The sequence below is a fragment of the Nilaparvata lugens genome, chromosome 1 (genome assembly GCF_014356525.2).
Source record: "Nilaparvata lugens isolate BPH chromosome 1, ASM1435652v1, whole genome shotgun sequence".
Lineage (NCBI taxonomy): Eukaryota > Metazoa > Arthropoda > Insecta > Hemiptera > Delphacidae > Nilaparvata > Nilaparvata lugens.
In genome coordinates this window covers 22,711,933-22,727,332 of record NC_052504.1, presented here as the reverse complement: position 1 = coordinate 22,727,332, position 15,400 = coordinate 22,711,933, and the positions used below count along the sequence as shown (strand labels likewise).

Here is a 15,400-nt window from a genome sequence, read left to right as displayed (position 1 = left end):
GATTGAAATCATGCACCTAATAATGAAGTCTCATTTTACAATACTTGTATGGTGAATTTAATTGGCCTTAGGATTCTAAATGTGGCTCAATTAGAAACTTGTAGAGAGAGTGATGAGTGACGAATGATTTTTCAAAAAAGTACTGAACTTCCAACTGCATACACCAAAGTGTTTACTTAATTACATTATGCCTGTAACACATGTTTGACTGAATTCACGAATCGATTATCGAACAATGGAATACTTTACTAATGTCATTGACCATTCTATTGAAATCATGTGCAAACGATTGATGATTTGTCGATTCACATAGTAAAAATTGAATACTGACCTATATCCTGGGTCACAAGTTGCAATACATTGAAGTCCTTTATCGCCCGGGAGGCAGTTGAGAGCTCCATTTGTCGGAGGCTTCAGTTCCCAATCAACACATGCTGTTGCTTGCACAGATACCTGAAAATCATAAAATACAAATTTAGCAGAGAAGTATAAAAAGTTTCACTATCCTTATAACACGAAAATGTCTTTTAGAATATTAGTTATTCAAGAAACATTACTATTTCATGACTTTTGATTTTTTACAAGTTGAATTATGTATTATGTTTTTGAATTTTCAATTGTTGACAATGCTTATTGCTTTTTTGTAAAGTTTTGCAGCAAATAGAATTCTTGATTCTTGACTAAAATTAATTTTATTCGAAACTTCTTGACTTTGGTAGAGAAACCCTACATTATTATTTTTCTTTGGACAAACATTTTCACTTTACTGTACATTGTTTCTAACAGTAGATGTTAGTTTTGAAGGTTTATTTTGAAACTGGTTTGATTTGAGTGATTGAATTTTTCAATTGGGTGGAAAACTTAGTGTTTGATTCAACAAAAAAGTAATTCATAATTTTTTTATTATATTACCGGTTTTAATAAAGTATCTGTTTCATGCTTCATTCTGTCTTATTTATGATTCATTCCACATGATACTTTTATTTTGATTTGTATTGTAAGAGAATAAAAGAAAATAATGACATTCATTCTAGCTAATAATTTTCACTTGCTTGTTTTACAAGTATACTGTTTGCATACCGATACCTGTTAGGATTTCATGCTTGCCTTTAGTAATACCGTATTCATAACATACTTCTTAGAAACTTCATAAGATAATTCTTAGCATTTTCCTGTTACATTGGGAGAGCTACTTGAACATAATAAATCATAACAATCTTAATATCTATTACTGCTTTGATCTGTTTGATAACGTTACCTGGAAGTAGCACTCAGCCTTGTTGCCATACTTGTCAGTGGCTACGACAGTGACGTTCTCGAAGTTGCCGATCGGGATGGTGGCCTTGTCCGGGATGAACTGGACGCTCACTTCGCCCGATGAGTCGGACACGTTGACGCGTCGCCGAGTCTCGTTGAAGTTGACCACGTAGCTGTCCTGGCGGTCCACTAGTTCGATCACATAGCTCTGCGGACAACTCAGCAGCGGAGGAGTTTCATCTGCAAACATTCATTTTAAATTGAACAAGATTGAGGCTAGAGTGGAATTTATGTCATAAGTAATGTATATGACACGAATTGACATTTATTTTGCTATTTAAAATCGATAGTAGCTAATTCTAAAGAACTTCAAAAGCAGGACAAAAAATACAGATTAATAGAATGGTTTTCAAACATAAACAGAACCAGAAAATGGTTATTTATTCGTAGTAAGTTGGATTGAAGCTTCAGATTCAAGCTTATATTCCACATTTTTTATTGATATGCTTATAAATTAGAGAGAATTTTCAATTAATAGATTGATACATTGATAAATTATTTACATTTGTTTGCAAAATGAAATCAGTTTCAGATGTGGATGACAATTTTTCAAGTACGAGTAGGTAGATAGCTCAATTATTTATTGAGGGAAAGATATAGTTAGATTGATTGAAACATTGATTATTTAAAGAGGGAAAGAAACAAGTTATAATCAAACCAACAAAAACCATTGCTAAGTGTGAAAACTGTTTTCAAGAATTAAATGGTATAATATTTGATCTACTTCACATTCGATTTTATTATAGCCTAATTATTACCATTGCAACAAAAAGTCGAGAGTAAAAGTCCAATCCCTTAGCCTTCACTGTAGGCGCGCTGTATTAACGGCTGTAGTCTATTACTGTAAATTAATGTAGTCTATAAATGTATGTCGACTATAGCCTATTGTAGGTTATAGCCTACTGTATATGCCGAATATTGCTTACGATAATATTCAGTAATAGACTACAGCCGTTAATAAAGCGCTGCTGGAGTCGTTGCTTAGTAATTGGATCTATGGCTTAGGTCTCTAGGAGCTTAGCTCTCTATAAAATGTAAAGACAATACATTCAAAAAATACATGTAAATACAATAAATTCTACTCCATATTACTGCAATGGAAGTGATAGGAGGACCAGTATTTGTGATACATTACCTACAACAGTGATGTTGATTTCGCAAATAGCAACATTTCCGTCGAAATCGTAGGCGATGTACTTGACAGCCATGTCGTGGAAGGTGGTGAGTGGAGTGCGGAAGCCATGAGGCTTGACCTCCAGCCTGGCAATGGCGCCGCTGTTGTCGACTGCGTTCGGCTCCGTCAGGTTGACTGTGGCGATGCCGTTCGGACCCCGGCGCACGATGATTGGCTGCTGTGGACAGTTCTGGAATACCGGCGGCTCGTTGTCTGAAAACACAACAATCCAATCAATGTAATACATCTTATGTAAACAAATCATCAATTCGAATATCCAATGAAAGCTATTTGAGTAGTACTAAGGACTTCTGTTACTGCAAATTAGATATTCGAATTAATGATTATTATAATATTCCAGCGATTGGTCAACTGGAATATCTAATTTTCAGTTGATTTAATTTGACAGAAAATTAAAATTATCCAATTCAATTTTTAGTTATTTATTTTTTGCAGTATTCTTTGTATCTTATGAATCTCCATTCAATTAATTGTTTTTTATACTGTTGTTCACACGTTTCTTTTTATACTGTTTGTATTTTTTCGTTTTCGCGATAAAAAACGTTATGATGATATTCAAATTATTTTCGAATTTACTTATTTTTATTCATTTATTTAATATTTCTATTTTTTTAAATTTACTCATACACGAGCAAAAATAAAAATAAAATGTTCATAATACAATATTACACAATATTAAAATAATATTATAATATAATATTATACAATATTAAAAGTTCCATCTAAAAAATTCTAGTTGAATGTGATCTAATTAGGAGTGGCAATTTGCGGCTCACTGCCAATAAATAAATAGCTGATATTTTTATTGCGGATTATGTCTACATGAGATTTTAGCTAGTGCGACGGTAATGGAAAGTGAATGGGTGATTTGATGAGATGATCAAACGTACATGCCTACCGGCGGGATTCGAGCCAATGGTCAACGGTAGCGCTAGCAGACTGACTGATGCAATATAACATGATAAATTCTAATAAATAAATAACTGTAAACCCACCAGTTACTGTTTTGTTGGCAGCAGTGCAAAAATACAAATAATTTTGAGTTATGAAGTTTTTAGACTAGGATATTCTTTGTATCTTAGACCGGTTACAGAGCTCGACCGTACGCTTAGTGCTTATGTACTATCCTGACCGTACGCATCGATGAATCAGTTTTACACATTCAGAGCTCGACCGACCGTCAGTGCGTATGCACCATCCTGACTATAATTCAGTTTTTCTGACTCACAAAATGGACGCCTTTACAGATTGTTCAATTGCAGCTTATTATCTTCGTAAACGAAAGATTAAAAGACGTAGATATCAAGTTCACCCGATGGTCGCCCAAAGAGCATTTCAAAGGGCATTTAGTACCATTATTTACATCATTGCTTGGGGTGAAGATACATTTTCAACTACCTCAGAATGTGCATCAGAAATTTTGATGAGTTACTTCGAGCTTGTATCACCATTGGGAATACTTGCAGTCACTTTAAGCTACGGATCAAATAAATGTAGATAATATTAATAATATATGATTTTTCAATAAAGAATTTAGAAATGATTGAAGAAATGTATAGAAAAACTCTGAATTCTAATAATATGACACTATTAATTGAATTCATTCATTATGCTATTCAATTCAATATCAGCTGATTGTCGGGCAGAGGTGTCAGCACATTGGTTATGTTGCGATCGGGCTACTGATCAGTACAGCTCTGAAAGCTTCTATTTGTTTCAATAGCGCGTCAGTCGACCGATGGAATGGATGCGCACGAGCTCGACCGATGGTTTTCATACGCAGTATAAAACACATGGTCCTAACCGTGCGCATGCGTGCCGTCAGTCCTGCTCTGTACGGATACATGGAATATCTATGGAAAAGACAAGCGCGACTGACGTACGCACTGACGGTCGGTCGAGCTCTGTAACCGGCCTTCTCCATTCAATCAATTGTTTATATCGTTGTTTACTCGATTAACTTATACTGTTTGTATTTTTTAGTTTTGCAATAAAAAACGTTATGATTGTTTTCAATTCATGTTTATGTATTCACGAATCTACTTATTTAGACGCCTAGTATTCTAAATAGAGTTAAAGTCCTTACATACGAAATGAGGCTTTCCACAATGCTTCAAGAAAATCGAGAAGATCGAACAAAGATTGCAATTTCTACTTTCTAAATCAGATACTTTGAGTAATGGTTCTGAATAAACTCACCAACACAGGGAGAATATCCATAATCGTATCCAAGGAGTGGTTCCTTCTTTGTTTCTTCACATCCCATCAGTTCAAACTTGAGACAAGCGTTGTCCATGAAACTAACAATTCCTGGAAAAGAAAGACATGGAGATAGTAAAGTAACCTGGAAATCATACATTGAATTCATCTACAAAATACCTACAGACCATAGCTTCCAATAATTATTATAGATGTTGATTGGAACAATGGAAATAGTTATGTAAATTATTTTTGTACAGCCTGATGAATGAATAAACTAAAATTTAAAGTTGAAAATATTATAAGCTCATCTCCCAGAGGGGAAAGAGTCGTACAAGCAATGTGAGGTGTGAACACCTTGATTAAGTCTCATGACATGGAATACAGTACTTTAACCCCATAGGTGGAAAAATTTATTTTATTGACTTATTAATTTATTCATTTATTGACAATGAATAAATAATTATCATATGAGGCCAAGTATTGACTATATTTGTATTCATTATGTTTAAATAACCTCAAATTATAATCAAAGCTACAAAATTGAAGATTGTATTATATATAGATTGATACGTGGTTCAAACAAAAAAAAAATCTGAAGGAAATTGGAATTTGACAGTATTTGGAATTGTATACTGACTATATTGTCAATAAATGACTATATCTGTATTCATTATGTTTAAATAACCTCAAATTATAATCAAAGCTACAAAATTGTGAAGATTGTCTTATAGATGTGAGGGTATGTGGTTCAAACAAAAAAAGCTGAATGAATTGGAATTTGAGAGTATTGGTAAATGGAATCAAATATACGCTATTTATAGGGTATAATGTTTTCAGGATAGAACACCATTTTGGCATTTTTTCAATTATAAAAATATATGGATACTGTACGATGGAACTTACCTAGAATGACAAAACGGGCCTGCACATACTTGGGCAGAGTGATCATGGCCAACTCGCCGTAATTTCCAGGGTCACGCATGGTCAGGTTGAAGTTGGGGAAGTACACCACATAGTTCTCATTCTCCGACTGCTTGTAGAAGAATCGAATTTCGGTTGGACGACCAACTATATCATTAGTGACGACACCTTTCACAAGAATAGCCTGAAAATAAAATAGTTATTAAGAATAAGGACAACAAACTTTTCTCATGTAGGCACTTTTCAATATGGTTCACTTTTAGCGTTTGAGATTAGATAAAGCGATAGACCTACCGGAATAAAAATTTAATAAGATGAGGATTAGATTTTTTTTGGATATGAAAAATTCGGTCTGACATGAGTCTAGATCATTTCATTTGAAAATGAAAGTTACTTTTCGTGTATATGTAAGGATTGATCGTCATTTTGCTTTACTTTGTATAACGGATTATTATTTTTATTAATTATTATGGCGAAATAAATTTAATTTGATTTTTTTATTTTATTTTGGATAGAATATTAATGTTTATATTTACCTTTACTCTGTATACTTGTCCAAGGTCAACACTGACGTAAGTGAAAGCTTCCTGCTTTCCACACCATCCAGTTACTGAATTCAATCTGATGTTACGAGCTTCATAGTTAGGCCTGAAATAGAAATGAGAGTATTTTTTATTTTCAATTCGAGCTTCATAGTTAAGCCTGAAATAGAAATTAGAAATGAGAATTTTAAATTTCCGATTTAACACCGTTGAAGATTATCAAGTTGAAAGCTTAGAACTTTTGAATTATTAGCCTACTAACTACAGAACATTACAGTACTTGAAAAAAAAGTATTCATAAAATATGGTAGCAATCGTCTCCAACAGTATAATATTGAAAATGCATTACAATGCGCAGTAATTTTGATGATATTCATGACGCAAGATTGCTGATGGACTAACCTTTCTGATGTAGCATTGATGGCAGCATCTGGAATTCTTCCCGAGGCAAGACCAAGAGGTTTGACAACCTTACATTCAGGCTCTCTGGTGCAGGTGATTGGTCGAGGATTGATGAGAATGTATCCTGGTTTACTGCATCCAAATTGAACTTCAGAGCCCTAGAATGAAAATGGAAATTGAAATATTATTCAAAACATTCGTAGAGGTTCAAGTAAATATAACTGAACACAAAACTCGAGACACAGAGTCTTCACTGTGTTTCTGTCAGTGATAATTACACATTCCTAAAGACATTCATTCAAACATTTGATAAAAGAAAATTGTAAACAATAATGAGAAATTGAGAATGTATATCATGATTGCTCTAAAAAGCAATGATACTTATGACACGTATAGAGAAAGTTTAGGTTATCTATTACTTAATTTAGAATTATACTCAAAATTTCAGCAAACATATCAGAATTATTGTATTTCATACTCAAAAAACACGTAAATTGGCATTGTTCTGTATCTGAAATAGGGGTAAATACATAAATGTAGACTACATGCACTAAAATACACAATACAGTCTTATTTATTTCTTCACAAATCATTTTTGAAATCACGGTGCAATTTGAATTTAAAGTAATGAAGTACTTGGAAACCTAAATACTTGGAGTGGCCGTAGTCGAGTGGATCAGATGCTGGCTTTATAATTCAGAGGCCCGGGCAGAATATTTATCTCGGGCCACTCCCGTGTTTCGGATGGAAACGTTAAACCGTCGGTCCCGGCTGCCTAAAAAGCAGTCGTTAGGTCATGTCAGAGGCCCTGAAATTTATCAGTTGCGACCTAAAAACTCTGACACTAAACCGAGCTAGCCAGGTCACTCGATATTATTATTATTTTATACTTGGAAACGGGAACTGATAACTGAATAATATCCCAATATAATTGTGGGAGATATCATTATGTGAATGGATACTTGGACCAAAATGGTTAGTTGGGAATAAAACAATACACATAATGAATTAAATTGCAATATTAATGAATCTATAACTTCTGTGAATGTAATCAGTGTTGTTGTGGTGGATATCCAAATGGAATGGAAATAACTCGAAATTGTGACAGTCACTGGTTCATTAAGCCAGTAGAAACTAGATTCGGTAGTTTTTCCAAGTACCTGCTCATAGCTAGTGGCCATCTGGTAGCCGTCAGTGGGCCGGCCAGGGTCCTGACAGACGGGGCCCTCGCAGCGCAGGTCGCCAAAGTCCCAGACGCCGTTGGCCTGACAGCGAACCACATTGTCGTTGCGCTCAGTCTGGCCGGCCAGCTTGAACGTGTCCTGGCAGCCGAAGAAGAACGACGACTGGTAGCGCGTGTCCACGTAGTTGCCGTACTCGGCGCCAGGGGTCGGTGCCGGCACTCCGCAGTCCACTCGCGGACAAGAAGGCATCAGGCCCGACAGCCAGTAGTCCGGGTAGCCCTGCAATGGCATTCACAAATACAACATTATCTACATATATGCGATAAAACAAAATACTTGTTAAAGTATTACGCTACAGGCAGTACCTGATTTGAGAAAATATTTTTGTATGCTGCAGACTAGACTCAGACACCTTCAAGTTTTGGTAAGTTTAATTATTGTTTTTCGTATACTGATTACACTTACTGGATAAAGTGATTAGTTAATTTCCAAGTTTTGATTTTTTTATGTTTCTTACTGGAGGAAATAAATTCATTTATCATTTATTATTAGAAATTAATTAACACAGAACTAACATAATGGGAAAATTTAAATTATAAAAATTCATCAAAGAAACTGACAATATTATTTGCAATGAAGATACACAAGCTATACCAAGATCATGAGAATATTCTCATCATGGAAGTTCACACTTTTTCAATTAATTAACATGGAATATATTCCATTTCAAATTCAAGTTTATTCCACACTCATAAATAAATTTGCATAAATCAAACAAAGCTCAACATGACAACACAATCCAACCAAAATGTATTATGTGTTAAAGATTTGAGGAGGTTTTATTGAGTATATTTTACAGTACAATGAAAATAAAAAATAGTAGCCATAAAAGAGTAGCACTAACAAAAAAGTTATTAGAGTAGAGTATAACTATGTGCTGCATTTACAATAGTATTTCGTTGTGTAATTAAAGTGAGCGGAACAATATCCACAATACCTTAATACATAGAATAAATAGTCTGGTTGTCACAGAACTTAATCGACTTTTCTTACATAATCGAATATGTTTCATTTAATAGGCGTTGACGATTTGAGTAGGATTTGATAGAGTATATTCGTGTTGTATTTGGAGTGGTATTTCGTCGTGCAGTTAAACTGAGTAAAAATATTTACAATACCGTAATATATAGTATAAATAGTCTGAGCACGCTGTAGTTTATTAGTTTCAACTGAAATTGGTTTCGATTGATCAAGCAATCTACTAACAACTTGAAGATTAAACTATCTTAACAAAGAGAGAAAAATACAAATATATTTGCTTGTTATGAGTATTGAGAAACAAAAACACACCAGACATACACGAGAATATTATACAGAAGCTGAATTCAGCACGTATATTTGTTATTGAAAGGAGTTTACATGAGGTAGAAGTTATAGCTCAAGTGATAGAAATTTATTTGCGAAAAAATATGTGGAAAGTACATACCGATTTTGGATCGTAGACACACTGCCTGAAGCCAGACGATGCTGTTCCTCTGAGCTTACGGCCGTTGTTGTTACATTTGAGAGTGACGTTCTCTTTGAACGGAACTAGAACACTTTCTTTGTCAATTCTTGCCACTGTGAGACCCTCAGCCTTGTCGTCTGGTAATGACACGCACTTAGCAGCTGAAAATGAAAAACAATAAATGAGAATATTGTAATATAGGTTTTGATGGGGGATAATGTTATTAAGAACCCTATTATTTATAGATGCAAGCAGTCTAACCACGGAAAATCAGCCAATTGACCAATTTGACTAGTGAACAAAAATATATGTCTTTCACATTTGGTGAAAGCAATGTTTACGAATTCATTCAGTGACAAATTAATTGAACTTATTCAAGTTCGAATTTCAAGATTCGGAAGGTTGTGAAAATCCAACCTTACAGCTCAACAGCACTGTTCCATTTTGGAACAAGGGAGCAAAAGAGAAATTAATTCCAACCAAATTATAATGAATGACTTATACATATATGTACGAACTTCAAACCCTGAAAACCCACCCTTAGAGTTGAAATATTGCTAAAAGATTTCTTTGTGAGCACCTAGGAATTATGAGGCATTATTCCAAGTTTTGTTGCAATCCATCTAGTAGATTTTCAGAAATCGTGATCAGTGAGTGAGTCAGTCAAGAATTTTATAAGTATAGATGACTGTATTTTATATTCTAATCTTATTATTTATTGTTCATATTTTCAATCGAATACTCACGTTGGCACTGAGGAGCAGTTCCATTCCAAGCACCACCCGAAGTACAAAGCAGAGAAGCAGATCCACTCATCACGAAGCCAAAATCACATTGGAAGCTGACAAGGTCTCCGAAATGGAACGATTCCTTTAAGAAAAAACAATGAAAAAGTAGTTTGTAATCAACAATCGTCACATCAAATAGAATTCTCTACTCTCTGGATGGGACTACATAATTTCATGAGGAATCTTTTCATTTAAGCAGTAATTTAGGATGTTTAGAGCAATGTGTATTTTTGTAAAAAAATCTGGTGTGGTACACTCACACAACTTTCCTTGCTCATTGAACTGGGAGCCTCATTCTTAAACGACAATAATTTAGAGAAATAACATAATGACGATTGGCGACAACATAATTATTTGAAACTACGATCAGACTACTGTATATGTGTGTATATAATTTTGTTTTCAGAATACTTTTTACTTTGTGTAAATTGTGAAATCCGATGATTATTTAAAAGTAGTCAAAACAGCTGTTCTACAGATGAAATATTTCGACTATGTGTTATTTTCATAGACTGCTCTACCTACCTACCTCATGCACGAGAAGGAGGTTACAAAGTCCATTTCTCAAGGATGGTGTGAACCCCCCCCATTAGTTTCCCGGAAAGGAGACTCATGCCAGTTGATGGAGCTGATATGGAGACTATACAGAGTATGAATTTGAAATAAATCAGTCGAGTAATTTTTTAAAAAATTGTGAAAAACATGGTTTTTCAGTAATTATCCGCCATTTTTCTTGAGAATATTACGCAGCTCCTGCAATTATTCTAAAAATGAGACTCATGTCAGTTGATAGGGCTTATAAATAGCTATCCATGGTATAAATTTGAAGATAATCGTTAGAGCCGTTTTCGAGAAAACCGTGAAAAACATGGTTTTTTAGTAACTATCCGCCATTTTTCTCGGAAATATTACGCAGCTCCTGCAATTTTCCCAGAAATGAGACTCATGTCAGTTGATAGGGCTTATAAATAGCTATCCATGGTATAAATTTGAAGATATCGTTAGAGCCGTTTTCGAGAAAACCGTGAAAAACATGGTTTTTTAGTAACTATCCGCCATTTTTCTCGAAAATATACGCAGCTCCTGCAATTTTCCCAGAAATGAGACTCATGTCAGTTGATAGGGCTTATAAATAGCTATCCATGGTATAAATTTGAAGATATCGTTAGAGCCGTTTTCGAGAAAACCGTGAAAAACATGGTTTTTTAGTAACTATCCGCCATTTTTCTCGAAAATATTACGCAGCTCCTGCAATTTTCCCAGAAATGAGACTCATGTCAGTTGATAGGGCTTATAAATAGCTATCCATGGTATAAATTTAAAGAAAATCGTTAAAGCCGTTTTTGAGAAAATCGTGAAAAACATGGTTTTTTAGTAATTATCCGCCATTTTTTCCGCCATCTTGAATTGAATTTTATTGAATTTCTTATTGTCGGGTCCTCATGGTATAAGGACCTCAAGTTTAAAATTTCAAGTCAATCGGTTAATTAGGAATGGAGTTATCGTGTTCACAGACATACATACACACACACACACACACACACACACACACACACACACACACACACACACACAAATCATGTTTTTAGACTCAGGGGACCTTGAAACGTATAGAAAACTTGAAATTGGGGTACCTTAATTTTTTTTGGAAAACAATACTTTCCTTACCTATGGTAGTAGGGCAAGGAAAGTAAAAATACAGTGAAACTCACTACCTTCCATTATTGTGTGATTATAAAGTACAATAGTTGTTAACCACTTGAGTAATTACTCGAGTCTTGAATCTTGAATGATTTCTTTTTCAAATTCAAATTTTTCAAACTGCAAAAGTTCTTTACTATTTTCATATTAAAAATGCATTATTGAGTATTTTGATTGATTTAAAAAAAAAATATTCATTATGTTTTACCTTGGTTGACATGATTAATCCGTTCTCTGGATTGTCCAAATTTGGGCACATGACAGGGACACAAGTCTTGTTTCTCTGGAAGATGTCACCGTCTCTTTCTCCTGTCTCCGATTTATCGATATTGAAGCCAGCTGTGCCGTTTGACAAGAATAACTCATAACCGACGTTGCAAGCGCACGTGTAGTTTCCAGGTCTGGAAAGAGACAAAAACTCATTTCACTATTTCTATCTTATGAAAACTGGATATGAGCTCACATACCTGAATGAATGAAGATGAATGGAACAATGATAGATGGGTTACAAGACATAGCTTTCATGATATAGAAGCTTGATAGATGCCAACATTTAAATTCTTTTAGCACTATAATTTTAATTATTTGACTTGGATTAAATCCTACCATTTCAGAACGTTTTCACGATTCAAACGAACCATAAATAACTTGAAACTTGCATAATATTTCTATCAGATCATGGTATTTTGGCTGAAGACACATGGTTCATACATGAATAATGCCTCATAACATAAATAAGAGAGTCTTGATTTCCAAGTAGAAAATATTCATGTAGAAATAAAGTACAGTAGAGTACATATACGTCACAATTCTCACAGCTAAACTGATACTTGGAGTTGATGATTTTCATTTACAATTCCCAGGAAAAACAAATTCGAAAAAAAATCAATTTTTAACTAATGAACTAATGGACTCACGTGTTGATGCATTTCTGATCACAGCCTCCGTTGTTGTTGGCACACTCGTTGATGTCTCCACATTCCAGACGTGTGCATCCCATCACTTCCAGCCTCAAGCAAGGAGCACCCACATAATCCTACAAAAGTCAACAAAACAATAATTATAGGGAACAAAAAATCAATTAAAATTTCCAAAAAGTTTATTTGAGGCACATGAATGAAACCAGCGCAGTCGTTACTTCAATACAACATGTACTCTAAGATGAGGCAGAAAAAAGTTAATTGAATAAGAAATATCTCCTGTTCTTTAAATTATATAAGTGCAATGATAAATTAGATTCTCTAACGTTTATTTGTGCACTACCTTAACATGATTAAAAATTCCTTTATGAACCTTATTCAACTTATAAGAATAATTCTTAATCTTATTATATTAAAGCTGCATTGAGATATTAAAGGAGCAAAGAGTACTAATTATGTTTTACCTTGGTTGACATGATTAATCCGTTCTCTGGATTGTCCAATTTGGGCACATGACAGGGACACAAGTCTTGTTTCTCTGGAAGATGTCACCGTCTCTTTCTCCTGTCTCCGATTTATCGATATTGAAGCCAGCTGTGCCGTTTGACAAGAATAACTCATAACCGACGTTGCAAGCGCACGTGTAGTTTCCAGGTCTGGAAAGAGATACAAACTTATTTCACTTCTTCAATCTTATGAAAACTGGATTTGAACTCATATACCTGAATGGATAAAGATGGATGGATGGATGGGTTACAAGACATAACTTTCATGATAAAGAAGCTTGATAGATGCCAACATTTCAATTCTTTCAGCAATATAATTTTCATTATTTTACTTGAAATAAATCCTACCATTTCAGAACGTTTTCACGATTCAAACGAACCATGAATAACTTGAAACTTGCATAATATTTCTATCAGATCATGGTATTTTGGCTGAAGATACATGGTTCGTACATGAATTATGCCTCATAACATGAATAAGAGAGTCTTGATTTCCAAGTAGAAAATATTCATGTAGAAATAAAGTACAGTAGAGTACATATACGTCACAATTCTCACAGCTAAACTGATACTTGGAGTTGATGATTTTCATTTACAATTCCCAGGAAAAACAAATTGGAAAAGAAATAAATTTTTAACTGATGAACTGAGATGAACTAATGGACTCACGTGTTGATGCATTTCTGATCACAGCCTCCGTTGTTGTTGGCACACTCGTTGATGTCTCCACATTCCAGACGTGTACATCCCATCACTTCCAGCCTCAAGCAAGGAGCACCCACATAATCCTACAAAAGTTAACAAACCAATAATTATAGGGAACAAAAAAAATCAATTAAAATTCCAAAAAGTTTATTTGAGGCACATGAATGAGACAAGCGCAGTCGTTACTTCAATACAACATGTACTCTAAGATGAGGCAGAAAAAAGTTAATGGAATAAGAAATATCTCCTGTTCTTCAAATGATATAAGTGTAATGATGAATTAGATTCTCTAAAGTTTATTTGTGCACTACCAGGTACCTTAACATGGTTAAAAATTCCTTTATGAACCTTATTCAACTTATAAGAATAATTCCTTATCTTATTATATTAAAGCTGCATTGAGATATTAAAAGGTGCTAATTATTTGATTCATCTTCTATCATTATTAGTCTACTACTATACAGAAGTAAAATATCGAAACTTGATTTCTTTCGAATCAAATTGGAATTGCATAGCGAATTATGATAATTGATTAGAATTATTTTCAATGCACGTACTAGCATTATGATTGACGCAATATTTTAATATACATAATTTGGTACCGTCAGTTTTGGGTGAATGTCTATAGTATCATACCACATTGTGAGATGAGTTTCCAACTTATTGAAGGATTCCCATACATATGCCTCACTGTGTATTTCTACTAATATAAGAAATTATATTTTTGAGTATGAGTTGGATAGATAGAATATGATAATATGAAATTACACACCTGAATCTTGAACTTGATGTACTGCGCCTCAATGGGCATTGGCAAATTGAGAACAGACAGAGTTGGCTCCAGAATACGGAATTCGACCGGAGTACCATCGGGGTTCGTGTAATCTTTCATCACATCAGTCAGGTTGTCAGTGTACTGCAAAATACAAAGTATCAATAGAGCGACAAGACAATTAGCGATTCAATATTATATTAGCTATAATATGAATATTGAATGAGTTTAAAATAAAAATAAATAAGTGGGAATTTTCAATTTATTTTCAAAGAAGTATAGGTTCTGAATAAAGAAAGTGTCGTCAAGAATCAATGATAGGTTTGGAATTAGAAAATGTGCTGTATTATGAGTATGTTCATCAATTGAAGTACGGTACCTGAATTCTGACAGCTGAGGTGAAAGCCAAGTTTCCGTCGATTCTGGCCACACTCTGCGTTCGGAAGCCTCTCAGTATTGTTGGTGCTTTGAGATCGAGCAGAACCCAATTAGAGCCGGGATCGATGTTATTTCCACACCAGCCACGTGGGCTGTTCAGCCTCACCATCTGCGAAAAAGAATATTAGTATGATTCCAGCAATAGCTCAATGTTTTTTCATATCAGCTCCATAGATTAATATCTGTTAGCTCCGTGATACACTAGGATTTATTTAGCAAAGTGAATTATGAATTGTTGTGAACAAACACACATTTTTCAAGAGAAAAATATTTCCATGCACCTGGAAAAATATTTTTCTA

At 34.3% G+C, this 15,400-nt stretch overlaps 1 protein-coding gene across 2 annotated transcripts in view; it reads right to left on the bottom strand.

Annotated features, from left to right (window-relative positions):
- Positions 1–15,400, bottom strand: part of LOC111047038 (sushi, von Willebrand factor type A, EGF and pentraxin domain-containing protein 1) — a 71,198-nt gene that overhangs the window by 44,346 nt on the left and 11,452 nt on the right. For both annotated transcript variants that reach the window (XM_039422364.1, XM_039422356.1), the window contains exons 12-25: positions 15,042–15,209; positions 14,663–14,806; positions 12,677–12,795; positions 11,968–12,160; positions 10,017–10,140; positions 9,250–9,431; positions 7,740–8,042; positions 6,580–6,737; positions 6,172–6,283; positions 5,618–5,819; positions 4,712–4,822; positions 2,453–2,704; positions 1,259–1,497; positions 332–453 (exon numbers count right to left, since the gene is read on the bottom strand). In XM_039422364.1, coding sequence (XP_039278298.1) covers positions 332–453; positions 1,259–1,497; positions 2,453–2,704; positions 4,712–4,822; positions 5,618–5,819; positions 6,172–6,283; positions 6,580–6,737; positions 7,740–8,042; positions 9,250–9,431; positions 10,017–10,140; positions 11,968–12,160; positions 12,677–12,795; positions 14,663–14,806; positions 15,042–15,209 — 2,429 coding nt within the window. The remainder of the gene's footprint in view (positions 1–331; positions 454–1,258; positions 1,498–2,452; positions 2,705–4,711; positions 4,823–5,617; positions 5,820–6,171; positions 6,284–6,579; positions 6,738–7,739; positions 8,043–9,249; positions 9,432–10,016; positions 10,141–11,967; positions 12,161–12,676; positions 12,796–14,662; positions 14,807–15,041; positions 15,210–15,400) is intronic.